The sequence below is a fragment of the Elephantulus edwardii genome, unplaced genomic scaffold, assembly GCF_000299155.1.
Source record: "Elephantulus edwardii isolate Elephantulus edwardi_28Jun2011 unplaced genomic scaffold, EleEdw1.0 scaffold00045, whole genome shotgun sequence".
NCBI lineage: Eukaryota > Metazoa > Chordata > Mammalia > Macroscelidea > Macroscelididae > Elephantulus > Elephantulus edwardii.
The window spans coordinates 901543-923806 of record NW_006399795.1 but is presented as its reverse complement, the minus strand read 5'-3'; the positions used below and the strand labels follow the sequence as shown (position 1 = coordinate 923806).

At 47.3% G+C, this 22264-nt stretch overlaps 1 protein-coding gene across 1 annotated transcript; it reads right to left on the bottom strand.

Moving 5' to 3' along the window:
* Positions 1-16937: 16937 nt before the first annotated feature.
* KIAA2013 (KIAA2013 ortholog) lies at positions 16938-22255 on the bottom strand. Its single transcript, XM_006885748.1, has 3 exons — positions 21223-22255; positions 18478-19331; positions 16938-17207 (listed from the first exon to the last, which is right to left on the bottom strand). The coding sequence occupies exons 1-3, from the start codon at positions 22253-22255 to the stop codon at positions 17190-17192; spliced, it is 1905 nt and encodes a 634-aa protein (XP_006885810.1). The 3' UTR covers positions 16938-17189.
* Between the last annotated feature and the right edge of the window lie 9 nt (positions 22256-22264).

Here is a 22264-nt window from a genome sequence, read left to right as displayed (position 1 = left end):
TTCTATACTGTCAGGGACTTCTCCAGATTACTGAAGAGCAATGGTGTCAGTCTGGAGACTAAGTTGTGCCTGATCTAGACCAGGGTCTTTGCAATTACTTGCTATGCATCAGAGAGCTGGACAATATCTAAGGATGATAGAAGAATTGATTCCTTTGTGCTCTGGTGTCAAAGAGTACTGAATATACCATGCACTGCTAAGAGAACAAACAGGTCTATCCTGGAGAGGGTAAAACTGGGCTGCTCCTTGGAGGCAAGTACTCTGAAGCTCCATCTGACCTATTTTAAGCATGTTGCCAGGAAGGACCAGTCAGTCCTTGGAGAGAGACATTATGCTTGAAAGGGTGGAGGGACAGCACAAGAGAGGAAAACCCTGGATGAAATGGATTGGCTCAGTGACTGGGGTAATAGGCATGGGTGACAATGAAATTGGCTCAGGACAGCACTTTGGCATTCATTGCTCCTGAGTACATCTGAGTTCGTGACGGAGCAGACTGTCTCAATGCAATATATTTTTTGGCTTCTTGACTGTTGGTACTGACACCAAGGGCATTAATTGTGGATACAAGTAAAATTAAATTGCAATTCCAGCCTTTTCTCCATCTCTCATAATGCTGTCTTATTGGACTAGCGGTGAGGAGTTCTGTTTTCTTGGGGTTGAGATGTAATCCATATCGAAGTCTGTATATTGATCTGAGCAATGGCTTAAAATCCTCTTTTCTTTTTTTCCAAGGAAGCAAGGTTGTGTCATTTTCATGTGGCAGATGGCCGTGCTGTCAAAATGAAGGCACATAGTTTGAATCCACTAGCTGCTCCATGGGAAAAAGACAGGCAATCCTGAGACATTGGGGGTCAGATTTTACAAAAGGCAGAGCCCTGGTCTCTTGAACAACAACATTTCTGTAAGACACTTCCCAAGCCTGTGTACAAGCCTATTGATCCCGACCCAATGGGAACAGAACAGTCCCAAAGGGTTTCCTATCCCATGATCATTATAGGAGTTGAGCACCAGATTAATTTTTATATTTAAAATATTTACACACAGACTCAATTTTGGAGGGTTAGTGGATGAAAAAGGAAGAAAGAGAGGAGTAAAATATAATTTAAAACTATAGACAAATAGGGGGGAGGGGTGGGTGGGGAGAAAAGTGCAACAATGAATGAATTGAAATCCCAAATCTCTGTAAATGTTCATTAAAAATAATAAAATTGAAAAAAGGTAACCAAAAAACCTATAGACAAATTGGGCCAAGGGAAAGGTAATATACACAATAACAGTTTGATTAGACATATTAATAAATCACCTTAATTGTAATGAACATGATAAAATAGAATGTCTGTGAATGAATGAACAATAAATATAATCTGTAAACTTACACTCAAGAGGTTAATTAATTAAAAAAAAAAACCCAAACATTGCTGCTGTTGTTGTTGTTAGGTGTCCAGTCAAATGCATCACAACCCTATGGACAGATCTGAACCCTGTCCTACGCTCTGTCACCTTCATCATCTCCAACACCCTGGGGCGCTACGTTCCTTACAGGCTACACCACTAGAACTGCCTCAAACACCTTGATGCTACAGTCACTGTCAATCCATCTCATTGTGGGTCTTCTTCTCTTTTGCTGACCTTTCCCAGCATGGTATCCTTTTCCAAGGAATAGCTTCTCCTAGAATTATGCCCAGCGTGTGTGAGATGAAGCTTTCCATCCTTGGCTCCAACGGGTACTGGTTGCACTTTTCCCAAGATACACCGTTATGCTCTATTAACAGCTCATAGGACAGTCAGTGCTCTTCTCCAGCACCACAACTCAAGGGCATCAATTCTTCTGTCATCCTTATTCATTGTCTTTCTCAGTTCATCAATGCCTAGCATATGGATCTTCATAGAAAACAAACAAACAAACAAAAACCCCAATCTCACAGGTACATCAGAACAAAATTCTGCTCAATCTATCTCTGGTCTGAATGCTGCCTTATGATCCTGTATCATTCTATTATTCTTTCTTTTTTTATTTCTTTGTGTGTGTACTGTCAAATCAGTTCTGACTGGTACAGGAGGAGATTATCCTCCAGCAGAGCATCTGGTGGATTTGAACCATGCTTTCTCTGGGATTGCAGTGCAACTTCTTGCTATTAGGCCACCAGAGCTCCTTGCGATCCTGTATCATTCTAAACAATGTGATGGCCCAGAAATGCTAACTTGTTGCCATCTTGTGGGAACCAACAGCCCCCCGGGCTTTCTGAGGCTGTAATTGCCCAGGAGGAGAATGTAACCCTGCCGGTCCTGACGTTGCAGGCACAGTACCAGCCCATCTCATTCTCATGGAGGCTTTGAGGTCTTCTTCTCCTTCACTGACCATCTACTTTTCTACTTCTGTGAAGCCCCTACAGCTTCTCTTGTGGGTTGGCTGGTGGATTTGAACTGCCCAAAACTCCCTCGAACACCTTATTAAAAAAATAATTAAAAAGTAATTTTCTTTTGATAATTCCTATATATACTTGGGAAGGTGGAGGGACAGCACAAGAGAGAAAGACTCTGGGTGACACGGATTGTCTCAGTGACTGGGGTAAATGGGGGTAGGTGTGTAGGAGACAACAAGGTTAGCTCAGGACAGAGCAAAGTTTAGAGCTGTTGTATGTAGGGTCACTATGAGTCCCAGGCAACTTGACTGCACTTAACAACAACAACCACACACACACACCACACACACACACACACACACACACACACACACGATTAATATAAGAGTTTTTTAAAAAAACCAAACCAACTGACTAATTTTCATTCTCACTGAGTTGGAACCCACTTGGACCTTCAGAGGCTCTAACCAGTACGAGATGAGATGGCCCACCTTTATCCCACAGAGCCACTGGTGGATTTGAACCACTAGAGCTGTGACCTTTGGTTATTAATCTGACTCTCTGTGGACTCGGCCACCAGATCCCCCTCTGTCACCCTCTAGACCTGTTTATTGTTTGACATTGAGTCAGGGATGATTTCAGTTCCAGGCCTAAAGGGTGGACCAGGCTGGTCCATTTTTGATTTTTTAATATTGTTCCACATTCCCCCCGCCACCGCCTGCTTTCAGGGATCCCTATAGGGATCTCATTTGAGTGGGGAGAGGGGCAGTCAGGCTACATCCAGGTCACAGAGACTGAAGCTCACACCATCTGTCAGTCCAAAGCACTAAATGTGTGGTGCCACCAACTCTTAGCTGACCCTCCAGCGAGTTTTCTGAGGTAGTAATTCACATGAGAGCAGACTGCCTGTCTTTCTCCCATGGAGCAGCTGGTGGATTCGAACTACTTGCCTTTGTGTTGGCAGTGCAACTCCTAACCTCTAAACCACAGGAGTTCCCTAATGGCCTTTGCTGTCCGTCCCCTTCTTTGCTCCAAATGGGGAGAGGCTAACGGTCGCTGCCCCTTAGGTGGCCTCTAGGTTCCCCGTTTTTTGCAGTCAAAATGTTCACCCGCTGGAGATCACCACACATTACCTGGGTGCTGGTACACCTCCCCAGAGCCTGGCACAGACATTTGCTTAACAGGAAATTAATAAAATTTCTGGTTGGCCCAGTTTTTTCAGAACTTAAAATATCCTTTTCCCCCCTCCCCCTGCCGGTTCAGGGTTGGGTGTATCTGTTTACATTTTTCAAAGAACTTTCAGAGCCTGTTCCAGTTATGGTAAGCTCTGGCTATGTTCTTTAAATTAATACTTTTCTCCTTCATATACACTGTACTTCATGCATGTACCTTGTGCTTTATACAATCTTTCCTTTACATTGTATTTCTTTCATGTATATTGTGGGTTGGACTACATTTTATCATTTAAAAGCCTTTATCTGCCTCCTGGTAAATAAGACAATTGATTCTCCCTCATGGTAGTAAGAGGGGTCTTTCCCCCCATTATTAATAATAATAATAATGATAATAATAATAATAATTTACATGAACATTTACAGAGATTGTGGATTTACATTCATTAATTGTTGCACTTTTCTCCCCGCCCACCTCACCCCCACCCCCCGTTTTCTATTCTTTAAAAGCAAAAGAAAAACTCCTCCATTGGTATACAATCCCCCTGCACCCTCCCACCCTCACCCCGAGTATCTCCACTCTGCAACCCTCATTCCAAACTCTTATGATAAACATAATGCCCTAAAATATATTATTTTTAAACTGTTCTCTCCCTCATCAACTTCAAGTAAGAGTTTTTCATTTCTCAAAGTACACACACATACATTTCTTGTGACTCCCAGTCATTTTAGGAGCTTAGAAGGCATTACAAACCCCCCTTTTTTAACATTTATTTATTTATCTATCTATCTATTTATTTATTTATTCTTTTTATGTGTGTACCGTCAAATTGGATCTGACTGGTACAGGAGGTGACTGTTCCTCCTTCAGCAGAGCATCTGGTGGATTTGAACCGCACACCTCTGGGATTGCAGTGCAGTTTCCTGCCACTAGGCCACCAGAGCTCACCCAAAACCCCATTTTATAGGTGGGAACCCAACTTGTTTTGCAGTCATGAAATCATAATGATAGAGGTGGAGATAGAGCCCAGGTCCCTGACCCCATAGTCAGCTCCCTTCCACTAGAATGTTGACAAGCTAGAAGAACAAGAAAATCCGTCTTGGAAGAAGATTGGCCAGAATGCCCCACAGAAGAGAAGCTGGGTGAGACTTTGTGTCACGTTCTTTGGACATGTTGTCAAGAGACGAAAGACACTGCTGAAAAACATTATGCTTGATAAAGCGGAGGGTCTGTGTACAAGCGGAAGATCTTCTACAAAATGAGATGGTATCATGGCAGCAGCCGTGGGCTCACCACAGCAGAGATGCGAGGAAGTGCAGGACTGGGCAGGTGTTTGTTCTGTTGTAGGTAGCAGGGTTGCTACGAGTTGACCATGACTCAGCAGCACTTGATGACAACAGTTACTGCACAAATAATTTTATTTTTAAAATGAAGAGATCCCTAATAGTTACCATTCAAAAAAAGGGTGACCCAACATAGTGTGGAAATTATCGAACAAGATCACATGCAAGTAAAATCCTGCTGAAAATGTTCCAGAAATGACTAGAACTGTACATCCACAGAGAACTACCAGAAATATAAGCTGAGTTTAGACGAGGCTGTGGCATCAGAGACGTTATCACCAATGTCAGGTGGATCTTGGCTGAAAGCAGAGAGTACCAGAGGAATGTCTGTATGTGTTTCATTGACTATGCAAAGGCACTTGACTGTTTGGATCACATCAAACTGTGGCTCACCTTGAAAGAATGAGAATTCCATGCACACCCATGTTTATTGCGGCTTTGTTCGCAAAATGGATAGAGAAGTTTTGGTATATTCACACAATGAAATACTATGCAGCATTGAAAAACAAGGAACTCATTAAATATTATGCAAAATGGATGACCCTGGAGGACATTATGCTGAGTGAAATATTTCAGTTACAAAAGGACAAATACTGCATAGTGCTCCTGTTTTAAAATGGGACTGACATTGGAGTTGGGGGGAGACTGAGAAAGATAGGAAAAATGATGTACATTGCATTGAAACAGATGAGGGAAAGAACTGTTTAAAATGGATATATGACTGGGTATTATTGTCATGACAGGAGTCTCTGAAGGCTGCAGAGTTGAGTGGTCTTGGGGGGAGGGACTGCATAACAAATGAAGGAATTTTTCTTTTTCTTTTGAAGGAGAAGAGTGAACTGGAGTGGGGTAGAGGGTGGGTAGGGAGAAAAGTGCAACAATGAATGACTGAAAACCCTAAGTCTCTGTAAACTTTCATTAAAATTCACACACACACACACACACACACACACACACACACACAGTATTAGAATTCCAGAACACTTGATTGTCTTCATGCAAAACCTATACTTGGGCCAGGAAGCAGTTGTTAGAAGAGAGCAAGGAAACACTTCATGGTTCAAAGTCAGGAAAGGAATGTGTCAGGGATGCATCCTGTCTTCACACCTTTTCAATCTATGTGTGGAACAGATCATTAGGAGGCTGGGGGTCTATGAGGAGAAATGTGGCATCAGGACTGGAGGAAGACTATCAAGAACCTACATTACGCAGATAACACAACCTTGCTTGTTGAAACGGAGGAGGACCTGAAGCACTTGCTGCAGAAAGTAAGGATTGCAGTCTTTAGTATGGATTGAAGCTCAAAATCAAGAAAACATCAAGAAAGATTCTCACCACTGGGCCAATTGGCAGCATTATAACAGGTGGAGAAGAGATTGAGATTGTTAACAATTTCAGCTTGCTCGGCTCCACAATCAACATTCTTGACACCAGCAGTCAAGAAACCAAAAGATGAATTGCTCTGGGGAAAGCTGCTGTCAAGGACCTCTCAAAAGTGCTGAAGAGCAACAGTCTGGAGGTCAAGATATAGCTGCTTCGGGCCATGGTCTTTGCAATTACTTGCTATGCATCAGAAAACTGGACAATGACCAAAGATGACAGAAAAAGAATTGATGCCTTTGAGCTGTGGTGCTAGAGAGAAGAATATTGAACATACCATGGACTGCTAGGAGAACAAAGAGTTCATCCTGGAGAGAGTGAAACCAGGCTGCTCCTTGGAGATAAGGACTTTGAAGCTCTGTCTCACATACTTGGGGCATGTTACCATGAGGGACCAATCCTTGGAGAAGGACATCATGCTTGGAAAGGTGGAGGGACAAGGCAGGAGAGGAAGACCCAGAAGAGATGAATTGACACAGTAACTGAGATAATGGGGTAGGTGTGTTGGAGACAGTGAGACTCGCTCAGGATAGGGCAAGGTTCAAAGCTGTTATACACAGGGTTGCTATGAGTCGCAGGTGACTTGATAGCACATAATAACAACAACAAATATGACTAGTACAAGTCTGAGGAGCTCTAGTCAACTAGTGGTAAGAAGTTGCATCACCAACCCAAAGATAAGTGGTTCAAATCCACTAACTGCTTCATGGGGTTGGGGGATGGATGAGAAAATGATCACTCTCCTCTCATGCTATTTACAGTCTCTGAAAACCTGCTGGAAGGTGAGCTATGAGTCAGTTGTGATTTGATGGCATACAACAAGATTAATCCCCTTAAGGTGAAGGTTCACAATGTTCCAACTGTCCAAAGTCCTGTACCGTTCCATCAACTCTGACATGAATTATTCCTGCTCCCTTCCGTTATCCCACTCCTGTCTACGTCTCTGAGTTCTGTGATTCCCTGGAAGGTCTCACAGAAATTAAAAAAGCCATCAAGGAAATTGCTCACGTGACTGTGGATGATACAGACTGACATACAGACACTGGTGAACAATGGACCAGGCACCTGCAGGCTGCCACTGATGGTTGTGAATGTTGGTGAAGCTGACTCGGTTAGAAGCAGTGTGTCAGGCAAACAAGCCTTGCTGAGCTTCCATGAGCTTTGTAGATCTCAGGGCTAGAAGCCACACCCTAATCCTATGACCTTCATACAATAACTCACCCTTGAAAGAGGCCTTAACCACAGACAAAGGCTAAAATCACCAAATGGAAGGCTATAGATGGAGGGGCCATATCAGATCATTTAAGGCATTCTACCATGGTTGTCTTTCCCCAATTTTTTTTTAAAAGAAAGTTGGAGAAGTGTGAGGGTGACTGTATCTGACCTATATTAACTTTATAAAGGGGAACAGTCCCCATCAACAACATCCACAACATAAAACCAATTCCCAATAGCTCAGACATGCCCACCAAGCTCCAGTACTGACTTCTAATTCCATTACTGATTGTAATGCACCCCTACTGACTCTGAAATCCTTTGCAGTAGCTGCACAGACCTTACAGAACCATACTCAAAGCTGTGAGAATTGTTAGGGAAGTTAAAAGGTTAAAGTTCAGATTAGAAGCAGGAAACAATTCCTCAGTCTAGACAGCTTCCCACGCTGCTCTCAGGCCCTTCAGCTTTCAACAATAAGGCAAGGCCGGGTACATGTTATGTTCTCTGCTTCTTCCTTGTTGGTAGTGAGAGTCTCATCTTCTGCTGCTAAACCTGCTCAATTTAAGCCTGGTGTCATGAGAAAACAGACCAGTCCATCAGAAGTCATTCACAGCACACCCTATTTCACGTTCCCACCCAGTTATGTGGTAGAAGTCAAAGCTGACGGCTAGGAAAGCCATGTTGAACAATGAACCTATGGGACCACCAATCACCTCCTGGCTGTTCTAGCCACTGACCTCCATATTTGAAGAATTCATTTCCCCCTTATCATCACTTTACTAATAATGAAATTCGTGAAAGCAGGTAAGTTAGCTACTTCCTGACTCATTCCTTAATTCCCCTCCATCCAGTTTAGACAGCCAATTTCTTTATTTTTTTAAAATTTATTTTATTATTTGTGTGTGTCTGTGCTGTCAAATCAGATCTGACTGGCACAGGAGGAGATTACCCCTCCTTCTTCAGCAGAGCATCCGGTGGACTCGAACTGTGCACCTCTAGGATTGCAGTGCAGCTTCCTGCCACTAGGCCACCAGAGCTCGCCTAGACAGACAATTTCTAATGTGCCAGCCCCTATCAATACTCTGAGGAAACATGCATGTTCCTTTCTTTGAAGAATCTTCTGTTAGTATTAGAACTTTGAACATGTTCACCTCTGTAAGCAAAGTCCAGTCAAGAGCAAGCCATCAGATTCCAGCAATCTATACTTGTTGTGGATGTGCTCACCAAGTTGTGTCAAGAAATCTGGAGGACAACCACTTGGCCTACTGACTGGAAGTGATATACATCTGTTCCTATTAAAAAAAAAAAGGTGACCCAACAGAGTGTGAAAATTATCAAACAATATCATTGATATCATATGCAAACAAGATTCTGCTGAAGATTATCCAAAAACGACTGGAACAGCACATCAACAGAGAGCTGCCAGAAGTGCAAGCTGGCTTTAGAAGGGGTCATCGTACTAGGGATATCACAGCTAATGTTAGATGGATCTTGGCTGAAATCAGGGAGTACCAGAGGAATATCTATTTGTGTTTCATCAATTATGAAAAGGCATTTGACTGTGTGGACCATAACAAACTGGCTGACTCTGAAAAGAATGGGAATCCCAGAACTTGATCATGCTAATGAGAAACCTATACTTGGAACAGGAGGCAGTTGTCAGAACAGAGCAAGGAAACACTGCATGGTTTAAAACTGGGAAGGCTGTAGGCAAGGGATGTGTCCTATCGCCATACCTTTTCAACCTGTATGCAGAACAGATTATCCAGGAGGCTGGGCTCTATGAGGAGAAATGTGGCATCAGGACTGGTGGAAATTTCATCAACAATCTGCATTATGCAGATGTCACAACCCTGCTTGCTGAAACTGAGAAGGACCTGAAATGCTTGCTGCAGAGGGTCAAGGACTGCAGCTTTCAGTATGGATTGAGGCTCAATATCAAGAAGACAAAGATTCTCACTACTGGGCCAATTGGCAGCATCAGGATGGATGGTCAAGAGATTGAGATTGTCCACAGCTTTAGTTTGCTTGGCTCCACAGTCAACACTCTTGGCATCAGCAGCCAGGAAATTAAAAGACATATTGTGATGGAAAAGTCTGCTGTTAGGGACCTCTCCAAAGTACTGAAGAGTAATGGTGTCACTCTGGAGACTAAGGTGCGTCTGATACAGGCCATGGTCTTTTTAATCACTTGTTATGCATCAAGAGAGTTGGACAATGACTAGGGAGGGTAGAATAAGAATTGATGCCTTTGAGCTGTGGTGTAGGAGAAGAGTATTGAATATACCATAGACTGCTAAGAAAATAAACAGGTTCATTTTGGAGAGGGTTAAGCCAGGCTACTCCTTGGAGGCAAAGATTCTGAAGCTTCGTCTGACATACTTTGGACATGTTGCAAGGAGGGACTGGTCCTTGGAGAAGGACGTCATGCTTGGGAGGGTGGAGGGACAGCACAAGAGAGGAAGACCCTCTATGAGGTGGATTGATTCAGTGACTGGGGTAATCGGAATGGGTGTGTCAGAGGCCGTGAGATTGGCACAGGACAGAGCAGAGTTTAGGGCAGTTGTACATAGGGTCGCTATGAGTCACAAGCGACTCAATGGCACCTGACAACAACAAACAATACTTGTTAGGTGCTGTTGAGTCAACTCTAATAGTGACCCTGTAAACAACAGATCAGAATGTTGTCCTATCCTGTGCCATCCGTACCATCTCTGATATACTTGACCCATTGTTACAGGCACTGTGTCAATTCATCCAGCTGAGGGTCTTCCTTTCTCTCTCTGACCCTCCACCTTTCCCAACATGAGCCTTTTTCCAAGGACTGGCCCCTCCTAGCAACATGCCCAAAGTATGTGAGAAGTTTCACCATCCTTGCTCTAAGGGGCACTACTCTGGTTGTACTTCCTTCAAGACAGACTTGTTTGTTCTTTTAGCAGTCCATGGGATATTAAGTATTCTTCTCCAGCATCACAATTCAAAGAATTTTTCTTCTATCATCTTTATTAAGTATTTTATTGACCATGCAAAGGCATTTGACTGTGTGGGTCATAACAAACTGTAGCTAATATTGAGAAGAATGGAAATTCCAGAATACTTATTTATGTTTATATAAAATCTATACTTAGACCAAGAAGCTATTGTTCAAACAGAACAAGGGAACACTGCATGTTTCAAAATCAGAAAAGGTATGCATCAGAGCTGTATCTTCTCTCCATACCTATTCAATCTATATGCTGAGCAAATAATTTGAGAAGCTGGACTTTATGAAGAAGAGTATGGCATCAGAATTGGAGAAAGGTTCATCAAAAACCTACATTGCATAATCTTGCTTGTTGAAAGTGAGAAGGACTTGAAGCACTTGCTCCAGAGGATCAAGGACTGCAGCCTTTAGTATGGATTATATTTCAACATCAAGAAAACACAAATCCTCACTGTAAAAAGAGCAAGGGCCACTTGAGGATGGCCATATCTGACCTTTATCAGCTTTATAAAGGGAAACTGTCCCCGTCCACAGTATCAATAACACAAAGACAATTCCCAAGAGGTCAGACATGCATGCGCGCGCGCACACACACGCGCACACACACGCGCACACACATGGCTACCGTACCTCTTTCTACTCACCTCAACACCATTCTTTCTGTTTTGCTGGGTCCAAAATCTGATGCGATAGCTCACAGACCACACAGAATCATACTGGGGTTGTCAAAAGGTTATAATCCAGATTAATAACAGAATACAGCCATGACAGCTCCCTAAATGTGCAGAAAGGCACCTCAGCCTCAAGCCTCACACTTTTAGGCCAGTCGTTCCCAAGTTCTCAGTCCTGCTAATATTGGCTACACCCAACCAACTGTCCAACAAAGTTCTCAGTCCTGCCAGTCTTTTTCCCTCACTGGCCCCCAAGGTCTTAATCTCACATCAGGTCTCCAGCTCGGCAATAGGTGTTGCTGTCCTAAGTGTAGCTGCAGCTAAAAGGGTGTTCTCCATTGTTTTGCTTTCTCTTCAATGGCACCAGAAGATCTGCTCTGCAGCTAACGCTGTTCATTTTATTAGCAAAACTGGCCAATTCGCTTGTAGATTGTTGAGACTGACCAACCAATCCCTTTGTGGAATGGTAGATAGCCAATCCCCTTGTGGATAGGCGAATATGCTGTGTTTGCATATTCCCAACCATCTACATAGAAAAGTCAAATCACGGCTAGCAAAATTTATGTTGTTGTTGTTGTTGTTATGTGACATTGAGTAGCTTGCAACCCTTTGTACAACAGCTGGGTCAAACTTATTGTTTCTGACACACCTACCACCATTACCCCAGTCACTGAATCAATCCATCTTATCAAGGGTCTTCCTCTCTTGTGCTGTTCTCCCACTCTCCTAAACAAAATGTCCTCTCCAAGGACTAGTCCCTCCTTGCAACATGCCCCAATTATGTAAGATGAAACTTCATTGAAAGATAAACTTTTAGGGAGCTCTGGTGGCCTAGTGGCAAGACGCTGCACTGCAATCCCAGAGGTACGCGGTTCAAATCCACCAGATGCTCTGCTGGAGAAGGAGGGGGCAATCTCTTCCTCTATCAGTCAGATCTGATTTGACGGTGCACTTAAAAATGATACAATAAAAGAAAGATAAACTTTTAAAAAATATATATAAACTCCACACTCACCACTGAACTACCAGGCAAACATCATGATAGATGGGGGGAAATACTGAAATTGTCAATGATTCCATCTTGCTTGGATCCACAATTAACACTCTTGGTATCAGCAATCAGCTGGAGGGTCTGCTATGAGGGATTTTGTCCAAGTCCTAAAGAGCAGTGATGCCAGTTTAAAGACTAAGGTGCTTCCAATTCAAACCACAGTATTTCTAATTGCATGCTATGCATCTGAACGCTGGTCAATGAATAAGAATGAAAGGAGAACTGATGCATTTTAGTTGTGGTACATCTTGGGGAAACAAATACTTCTTGGGGAAAGTGCAACCAGAATATTCCTTGGAGGCAAAGACAATGAAGCTTTATCGCACATATTTTGGACATATTGTTAGGAGAGGTCATTCCTTGGAAAGGGGCATCATGTTTCGAAAGGTGGAGGGTCATTGAAGGAAAGGATGACCCCTCAACAAGATGGACTGATAGTGGATACAGCAATGGATTCAAGTGCGTCATGGATGATGAGAATGGCACAGGATAGGACAGAGTTCAGATCTTTTGTTCACAGGGTAGCAATGAGTCATACTCAAGTCAATGGCACTTAATAACAAGTACTCCATTGTTCTGTTCAGACAACTACTTGGTCTCTGCATATTCCACTGCTAAACCTGGTGGATGGGGAAATGGACCAATCCCATCAGGAGTCATTATACCCACCCTTTCTCATGTTCTCAACCACCCATGTGAGAGTCAAAGTTATGGCTCAGATACTTTGAAAAAGAAACCCATGACAGACATGACAGTTTTACTCCAAGGGAAGCCCAGACCTCTCTCACGGGCTTCCTTCTCCCTCCTCACCTGCTCACAAGTCTCACCTGTCCAGGTTTTCTCACCACTTAGGACACACACTGAGCTATCACAGAGATTCTCACAACATTGGCAGACATTCCAGAAACTATGATCTTCTCTTTTATAAATTAGCAGAGGAAATAACTAACCTAACCTCTCCCCAAGGCCCTCCCTTTGATCTTTTGCAAGTATTCCTTTACTGAGTCTCAGCTTCCACTTTGTACAATGTGGTAATACATTGTCTTATTTGATTTTTAGGGATGCAATAAAGATTGACCAAAATTACCAAAGAATTTATGAGGAGAGGAATAAATATGTCCACCGTTGTGTGCCACTGGGTCGAAACAAACCCATAGCAGACCCTACAGCGGGTTTTCAAGAGGCAGTTAGTTGCATGGGAGAAGATTACCCATCTTCCCTGGAGGACTCAAACCACAAGGCTAGGGGATTGCAGTACAGTTTCTTACCACTAGGCCATCAGGGCTTCCTAATATGTCCAGAGATGGTATTTTTACGCCCAATTTATATTTCCTGAGTTCCCAAGCTTATTTTAATATGCCAAAGGTAGAAAATGTGGGGTCAAGATTGGTGGAAGACCTATCAACAATCTGAGGTATGCAGATGACACAACCTTGCTTGCTGAAACTGAGGACCTGAAATGCTTGCTGCAGAGGGCCAAGGACTGCAGCCTTCAGTATAGATTGAGGCTCAATGTCAAGAAAACAAAGATTCTCACCATTGGACCAATTGGCAGCATCAGGATGGATGGTGATGAGACTGAGATTGTTCACAGTTTAGTTTGCTTGGCTCCACAGTCAACACTCCCAGCACCAGTAGCCAGGAAATTAAAAGACGTATTGCCATGGGAAAGTCTGCTATTAGGGACCTCTCCAAAGTACTGAAGAGGAATGGTGTCTCTCTGGAGACTAAGGTGCATCTGATACAGGCCATGGTCTTTGCAATCACTTGTTATGCATCAGATAGTTGGACAATGAGTAAGGAGGATAGGAGAATTGGTGCCTTTGAGCTGTGGTGCTGGAGAAGAGTATTGAGGGTACCATAGACTGCTAAGAAAACAGATTCAGCCTGGAAAGGGTCAAATCGGGCGGCTCCTTGGAGGCAAGGATTTTGAGGCTCTAACATACCTTGGACATGTTTTAAGGAGGGACCGGTTCTTGGAGAGTGGAGGGACAGTGCAGGAGGGGAAGGCCCTCTATAAGGTGGGTTAGTTCAGTGACTGGGGTAATCGGGATGGGTGTATCGGAGACGGTGCGATTGGCACAGGAAAGAGGAGAGTTTAGGGCTGTTGTACACAGGGTCGCTATGAGTCGCAAGCGACTCGACGGCACATAACAACAACAACAACAAAGGTAAGAGGTTTGAGTCCATCCTCGGAAGAAAGGCCTGGTGCTCTACTGAAAAAAATTGGCTGCTACATATCCCACAGAGCACAACTTTAACTTGATACATACAAAGAGGGTCGCCGTGGGTTCAAGTTGACCCCATGGTAACTGTTTTGTTGTTGCCACCAATTAGGAGCTTATTCATCGCCCTGAGAGGTTACCAAGTAGCCGCACTGCCTGCTCTCTTTTCTCCCTTCACGAATTCAAGCCTGCATGCAAGTCTGGCGGTGATCTCCGCACAGACTCCATGTTTCTGCGCCTGCGCCGCCGCGCTGAGCATGAGGTCCCGCCCACGCCTCATCTAGGTGACCTGGGCTGTTGGAAGCGGGCTGGCGCGCCACGGCTGCGCATGAGTGGACGCTGCGTCTGGTTGCCCAGTAGGTCTGGGTAAGAGAGTAGTCGAGCAAGTTGCGTGCGAAAAGCAGCTGGTTGACTCAGCCACAAAGATGGGCAGAGGGGGTGTGAGATGGGACAGTAGAGAAGGAACAGTTGCCCATTTGTTGAGTTTTTCAGCTCTTAGGGAGTGCTGGGTCGTGCTTGGTTGGTTTGGGGTGGTGATTTTTTTAATTGTAATGAATAGACAGATTGATTTTCATTCTAGTGTGTATCCCCCCATCTCCTTCCGTATACAATTTCAGCCGCAGAAAAAGCCTTTTGTGTTCATCTGGCCCGGGAGGCTAGAAAGAGCGCGCCTCCTAGTGACACTGACTGGAAAATGCAGAAGTGGACCGTCATTGGGTTCAAAGTACAGCGGTTTCATTACCGACATTACTTTCAGAGTTGATGCCATCCCAAAGCGAGAAAAAGCATTTGCTCCCATCACCTCCCAAGCCTCTAGCAGAATTGAGGCAGTGAAGGGCTAGTTTGCCTTCTGACCTTGCACTTAATAATTGTGTGTCAGTGGACAGGTTCCTCGCTGACTGTGCTGATTTCATCGCAGATCCTAGCAGCTCGCTCCATCATCTCCTCCTCACAGTGCTGCCTTGATGTAAAATCCTAACACAATCCTAAAGGGTGGAATGACTAGAATCCCAGTGAAGCTATCTGAACTCTAGTTTCTGGATATGGCTTATGATGAGCTCTGGTCTTTAGACGCTGTGGTGTTTATACGCAGGCAGATGGACAACTCATAGCAATGCTATGAACCACAGACTGGAACCTTGCCTTATTGTTGTGAACCTTAGAGTCGGAACCGACCCATAGCAGTTCCTAGTGAGTTTTCAGAGGCAGTTTATCGCATGAGAGGAGATTGCCCATCCTCCCACGGAGCAGCTGGTGGCCTTGAACTGCATGCCTTTGGGATTGCAACGCAGCTTCTTGCCACTAGGTCACTTAAAAATCTAGTCATTCCACTCTTGTTTCTCAGGCCCCAGGTAGCGCCATCCGTTCACGTATATGTTGCTAGAGCCCAGCACCATGTTAAACACAGATGATGGGACACAATGCAATGACTGGTCAAGCAGCTTGCAGCTGAAGTGCAGCGTGTCACAAGCTATAAATGGCATCAGCAGCACCTGTGAGCGACCTTGCCTGAAATGGGCAGGTAGCCAGAGCCAATGGCATTGCACGCTCTCAACTACCTGAGCAAGAAAAGGCAAGTGGGACACAAGCAGCTAGAAATTTCTGAGCCTGATCAACTTGTTTGTCTCACAGCCATCTACTGTGGCCAGACTGCAACTCCTTGGCAAGTGAGCCAAGTCCATGGAGAGTCTTGCTGCTTCAGCTGCTTGTCTAGGAGCCCAGGGAAACCATCAAAACACAGGCAGCCTCCAAGGTGGGATGTTCTGCACCACCATCCCTTTGGGGTCCCAGGATAGCTCTTTTCCTTACAGAGGGGTGGAGCCTGACACTTTGCAGAAGGCCTACTTGGGAATTTCTTCCTGCTGCCCAGCCCTAGGGCCAGGCCACCCAGTGGTGTGGGTGTGGACACTGAGCAGGGAAGGGTTGAGCAGGTGAGGTTGGGGCCCTCAACCAGCAAACCCCAAGGTAAGCAGGAAAGCATCCACCCACACCTCCCAGGGTGACTTTCTTGATGAGGTGTGGGAGAAGTTATTGTTTCTACCTCAGGACTAGGAGGTTAACAATCTGGTGACAGAGGCTTCAACCACACACAGACCCGGTCATGGAAGTTTTGAAAGTTATTTATTTAAAAACAGAAAAGGAAGCTTTGGTATTTCAAAACCCAACAATCATCAGTTACTAGAAAGTTAGACACCGCTCCCGCAAAGTACAAAACCACAGATCTCCACAGGCTTGTGAGAGACACAACAGTGAGCAGGAGTGACCCAGGCCCGTGTCCCCTGGAGAGGGACTGAACCCGGCCTTGAGATGCCACTGAGGCAGCTGAGATGGGAGGCCCCGGCCAAGACTCACCGTCTCAAGTGGAAGCAGGAACTACATAACAGAATCAACAGAAATAAATTAAAAAAATCATTCAAGAAAGGACACATTAAAGAACACAGTTTTTCCTAAATAAGTCTTCAAAAGAGGGCTGATTTCCTGGGACAGAGGGAAGGGAGTAACTGGAAGGAGGAAGTTCAATTTCAAGTATTTTCCATATGGGTTCATTTTATTGAGCCGAAAGTTTACAAAAAGTCCACTGGCCTCTCCCGCCCCGCTCCCCACTGCACACTCCGCTTCCTTCTGACGCAAACTCTTGAAGGTCCACAAACACTCGGAGTCACTGGTTTCCCACAACAAGGCACAAAAGGGTGGTAGCTTTCAGAGGATCCCTTGTTCGGAGCAGCAGGACGGTTAGTGCTGGGCATCTTGTGCAAATGGTGGCTGAGCGTGGACATTCATTTACTCAGACACTGGGATCTTCCTGTTCAATGGACAAAACAAGGTATTACTGCTTGCTGCCAGCCTTGTGGACCACCACAGAAACACTCAGAGGTGCAGGTTAGAGACACCCCCAGCCGTCTCTGACCCTGCCTGTGGTCAGATGGAGTCCACATGGACTCGGTGGTCTGTGGGTGCCTTATGCTGGCTGGGCAGTGTTCACAGGGTTCTGCTCTGGCAAGCACAGTTCAACCATGTATGACCTGGGGGACACGAGTCAGTACCCTGTGAGGGTGATTTGGCTTGTCCCCCCAGTTATGAAGGGAACCAAGGGCGGATGAGTGAACGCCAAGAGCAAGAACAGAGAAGCAGCAGCCTGTTTCAAGCAGAGGCGGCAGAGCCCACACAATGCAAATGTAGCACCTGTTCTATACAGCTCATCAAGGCACACCTGCACCGTGCCTTTTGATCTGACTTTCAATCTGTTCTTCACGCTTGAGTAGCCCACACCTGCCTCTGGCCTTTGTCCTAGTCCTCCGATGCTAAGTCCTGGCCTTGGACCAGAACCTGAAGCTGCAAAGTCCCTCTAATGATGTGGCGCACCTCTTCTGAGCAGGCTCTGAGCACAGACCTTGAGTTTACTAGCTCTCTATTCTCACTGCAGCTAGAGGGGAGGGGGGAGAAAAGGAGAACAGTGAGAGGGAAAGGAAAAGCTCAGCTCCCGAAGCACCTTCTCTCAGCCGAAGCACCTTCTCTCAGTCGCTAAGGACAGATTCCCTGCCCCGCCCCTTCGTGCCTAGGTGGTGGGACCGTGGCTTGAAGGCAAAGCTGACAACCTCACCCAGACCTGATAAGTCTCCAAGTCCCAGGTGATATAGTCCCTGAGCATCTGAGGTGGCAACTACAGGCTCCTGGGGAAAGATACCTTTCAGGACACAGGAAGGGAAGGATTATGTCCTGTGCTGAGCAGAGGGTGACGTCAGAGGTCACAGTGAGGGACTGAGCTCCAGGTACACTGGACAAGCCCTTAGGTGAGGGCAGGGACTGGCAGTGATGGAGAGGTGGGGTGGGCGTGTGGGGTGAGCACGATGGTTCACTCAGTTGTCCTGTCCTGACTTAGGGTCTCTTTCTGAAGTCACTTTTTGGCATGCTCTGAAAGCACATTCCTAAATCTCATGCTGAGGGCCTTGGCTGAGGACACCTGACTACTCCCAGGCCAGTCCCTCCTACACAACAGCCAAGGGTCCTAGATCTAGCCATGGGGCAGGCAGTGTGGTGGAGGCCCTGGGTGCTGTGAGCTGGCGGCTTTATACCTTACTCCGGAAGAAAGGCTTGGCGCCAGGCCCGCAGTACTCGTTGTAGATGAGCTTGAAGAGGAAGAGGTGGAAGAGGGTGATGAGGGAGGCCACACTGAACCAGAAGAGGAAGGGCAGCCCGGGGTCCTGCTGGGCCATGTGCTCGTCGTGGGCCAGGATGGCCTTGAGGTGTAGCGTGTGCCGCAGGTCCTGCAGGTGTGTGAGGTCGGTGGAGATGTAGAGCAGTGGCGTAATGGGCTGTGTCACCATGATGGAGAACGTGTGGCCCTGGGGTGCCGAGGTCAGCTCCACGGGGTCCTCCAGGCAGCCAGCTTCGCAGGCGTAGATCTTGACGGGCTGGCCCCGGGACTCCACCGACACGTGCAGGTAGGGCTTGCCCTCGGCGTCGGCAAGCACGGCCAGGTTGATGTGGTCGTTCTTGTAGCGGATGCCGTGCAGAGAGTAGCTGTTGTGCAGCACGTCGGGGTCAGCCTGGAACTGGAGGTGGTTCTCGGTGAACTGTAGCCCGCCGAAACTGAGTACCATGCCCTGCATGATGCCTGGGGCGCCCACCTTCACCAGCCCCTTGCAGCCACGCTTCTGCAAGGTCAGCTTCCACAGGTCTGACAGCTGCAGGATCTGCTGGACTGTGGACAGCTGCCCAGGCCAGAGGTTCTCGGCGTGCATGGTGGCGTGGCCACTGAAGCAGTGATCTTCGTAGTTGAGTGTAGACTCCATCTGGTCTCGCTCCCGGTGGCTCAGGGCAGGACTGAGCAGCGGGGCTGGGGAGCAGGAGAGCATGTAGTAAAGTGTCAGGTTCACAGTCAGGCTGGATGGTGTGTGTGTGTCCGTGATCTTCTTCATTTCCACTCCTAGAACCCAAGACTGCACGTTAGAGGGGGGGGTATGGAGAGACCAAGGTCATGGAAAAAAATCAAGGGCAGACATGTTAGTGCCTGGTGCTGAAACTGCAGCCCACCTCCCATGGTACAGGACAAAGCTAGGCTCCCCATCTTTATGAGACCACTCGAAGGCTTAAACGCAAACCTCTGTTAAAAAAAAAAAGGAGAGACAGCAGAGAGCTCTTCTGGAGCTAAGCAGACAGACCAACCAGGACTTCCCAGCCTATGGTGTCAAGGGAAAGGTCTGGCCCCTCCCTGGCCCCAAAGCCCTTAACAAGCAAAGACACTGCATCCATCAATGTCTTCACCAGTCCTGGTCATTCCTCTGTCATCTCTTGCCAGTTCTTAGCTTTAACCTCTCAACACAAGTATCTCCCAAATTTATGTGAACACTGGACTCAGCAGCGTGGTGTCTGCTGGCACCTGGATCTTGAATTGGACATAGTTTGAACTCTTCCAACCCTAAAAAATTATTTTCAAAATTGTCTCCAACTTGGGAAATGACATCCTTAACCACAAAACTGCCCATGTCCCTAAAATTCAGAAGTCCTTCTCAAGTTTTCACTCACCAAAGCCAATCCACAGTAAGTCCTGGTGGTGCCACTGCCCTCAAGCCGTCCATTTCGCTCCACCTCCGTGATCACAACCTTGGCCCACACTGCCTTCCTCTCTCACCTGAGCTCCAAGAAAAGCCTCTTGACTGGCCCTCATGCAGCCACTTGGCCTTCCTACAGTCTGTATTCTTCAGCTAGTGGCCAGAAGGTTCCTTTTAAGTACACCAGCTCACCACTCTCCTCTGCTTTCCATCTCACTTAAAATAGGAGCCAAAGTCCTCACCAAGGTCTAGAAGGCCTCTGATGATGTAGCCAATGTCCATGTTCTCGTGCCTCCTGACAAGCTCCTCTTGCTCACCACCTGCCAGCCACCTGTTCTATACCACTCCTTCCTAGGGCCTCTTGCTGGCTCCAGCCAAGCTCTCTACAAGGTTGGCTTCTTAGTAACGGTGTCTTCCCTTCAAAGTGGTCCTCCATTCCATACTTTTACCCCACCAGTCACCCTTGATCACATCATCCTATTTTTAACATTCACCCATTGGACTTTTCCACTCCGAAACCCCACCATGCTTACTGAAACACATGGTCTTTTCTAACATCCGTCTGCCTTCCTAACAGAACTGAAGCAAGCGCCACGAGAACAGAGACTTCATTCCATTCACTCCTGTATCCCTGGTGCCTGGAACAGGCCCTGGAGCCTGCTGGGTGATTACCTGTTGGGAGAATTCACATTCTGTTTGAGCAACCGTTAAGGGTTCAGAAAATGGGGACCCTGGAAGTCAGGATCCCTGTCTCATCTAGCACAGGGTTTCCATTCCTGGAACAGCCTATGGGGAAAGAAGCGGCCACTTGGCAGCATCTCAACTCTCCCAAGAAGCAGCTGCAACCACAACAAGAGCAGGGGACATGCAGCCCGGCGAGTCACTTCAAGGAGCCCATGCCAGTCAACAGGCAATCTGGGAACTGAAGACATCCTGGGGCTCCAGGTCTCTGCCTCCTGGTGGATCCTTCACAAACCAAGTCTAAAAATCTTACCCTGCTCAACTCCGGCCTCACCTTTAAGAATAACAAAAAAACCCTGAGCTTAACACCATTCTTCCCTTCTCTTAAGAGCCCCCGAGTGAGGTGCTGTTATCATAAAAAACAGATGGAGAGAGAGGTGACTGATGCCAGGTGCAACTGTGGCTAAGTAGTGGAAAGAGATTCGGCCCCAGGTCAGCGCCAAGGTCAAGTGAAATCATCCCTCTCCTCTAGCATCCACCCTGCACCTATGTACTTCCTCCCTCCCCGAGAAGTGGAGGCCTCACCTGGGCTAAAGAGCTGGGCCCAGAGGCGCTGGTGGTCTTGAAGCAGTTCATTTGCCGGCATCTCTAGGAGCTCCAGCATTTCCTTGCGGGCCAAGTCCTGGAGTGTTTTGAGCTCCTTGGCTGCTTTGCTCTTGAGCACCTGGGGGTTCACGGGGCTGGAGATATGGACCACCCATAGCACTGTCTCGTCCAGTTGTGTTTTGGGAGCCACCTGGAGCCTGTTCACTAGCTTCTTGGCGGCCACCACTACCAGGTGCACCAGTCCCGTGGGCAAAGGCGGGGAGCGGCCCGAGTAGAGCAGGAACTGATGGTCTCCGACCTTCTCCAGCGTGCTGGTGAAGGCCTTGGGGGCTGGGCCGGCGGTGGGCCCCACGGTCTGCAGGGCCGCGACGCGCTCCGTGGGGTTGCTGAGCTGGATGCGCTGCATATAGACATGAGGGCGGCCCCGGTGAGCCAGGAAGTCCTCCTGAAGCGGCACGCAGTCACGGCCGGCCCCCGTGACAACGCCAGAGGCCGAGGCGGGCCCGGGGACGGCGGCTGCTGGGCCGGAGCCGGGGAGCCCGAGCTGCAGGCAGCGCACCCGGCGCAACAAGCCTTCCCGCAAGAGCAGCACGGCCTCCCCAGCTTCGGCCAGCGCGCTGAGAGGGCGCAGCTGCACGAAAGGCACAAAGTCCGGCGCCACGGCGGGTTCCCGCTCCCCGGGGGTCACCCAGAGTCGGTTGGCGGTCACGTCGAGGGCCAGGAAGCCGTTGGCCACCAGGGCCGGCACGCCGGGGCCCAGCGGCACTGCCTCCCCGCGCTCCTTGAGGCCACTCCAGGCCCGGGTAGCCGCCTCCAAGCAGGCTGAGGGCTCGGCGGCCCCCGAATCGCCGCGGGCCCAGGACAGCAAATGCAGGCCACCCGCCGCCTGCCGCGCCCCGGAGCCCGCGAACCAGAGGAGCAACACCAGAATGCAGAGCAGGCAGAGGAGGCGGCGGGCCCAGCTGCTCGACAGTAACCCCGGCAGCCCCTTAAGCCGCTGCTGCAGCCACATCAGGCCGCC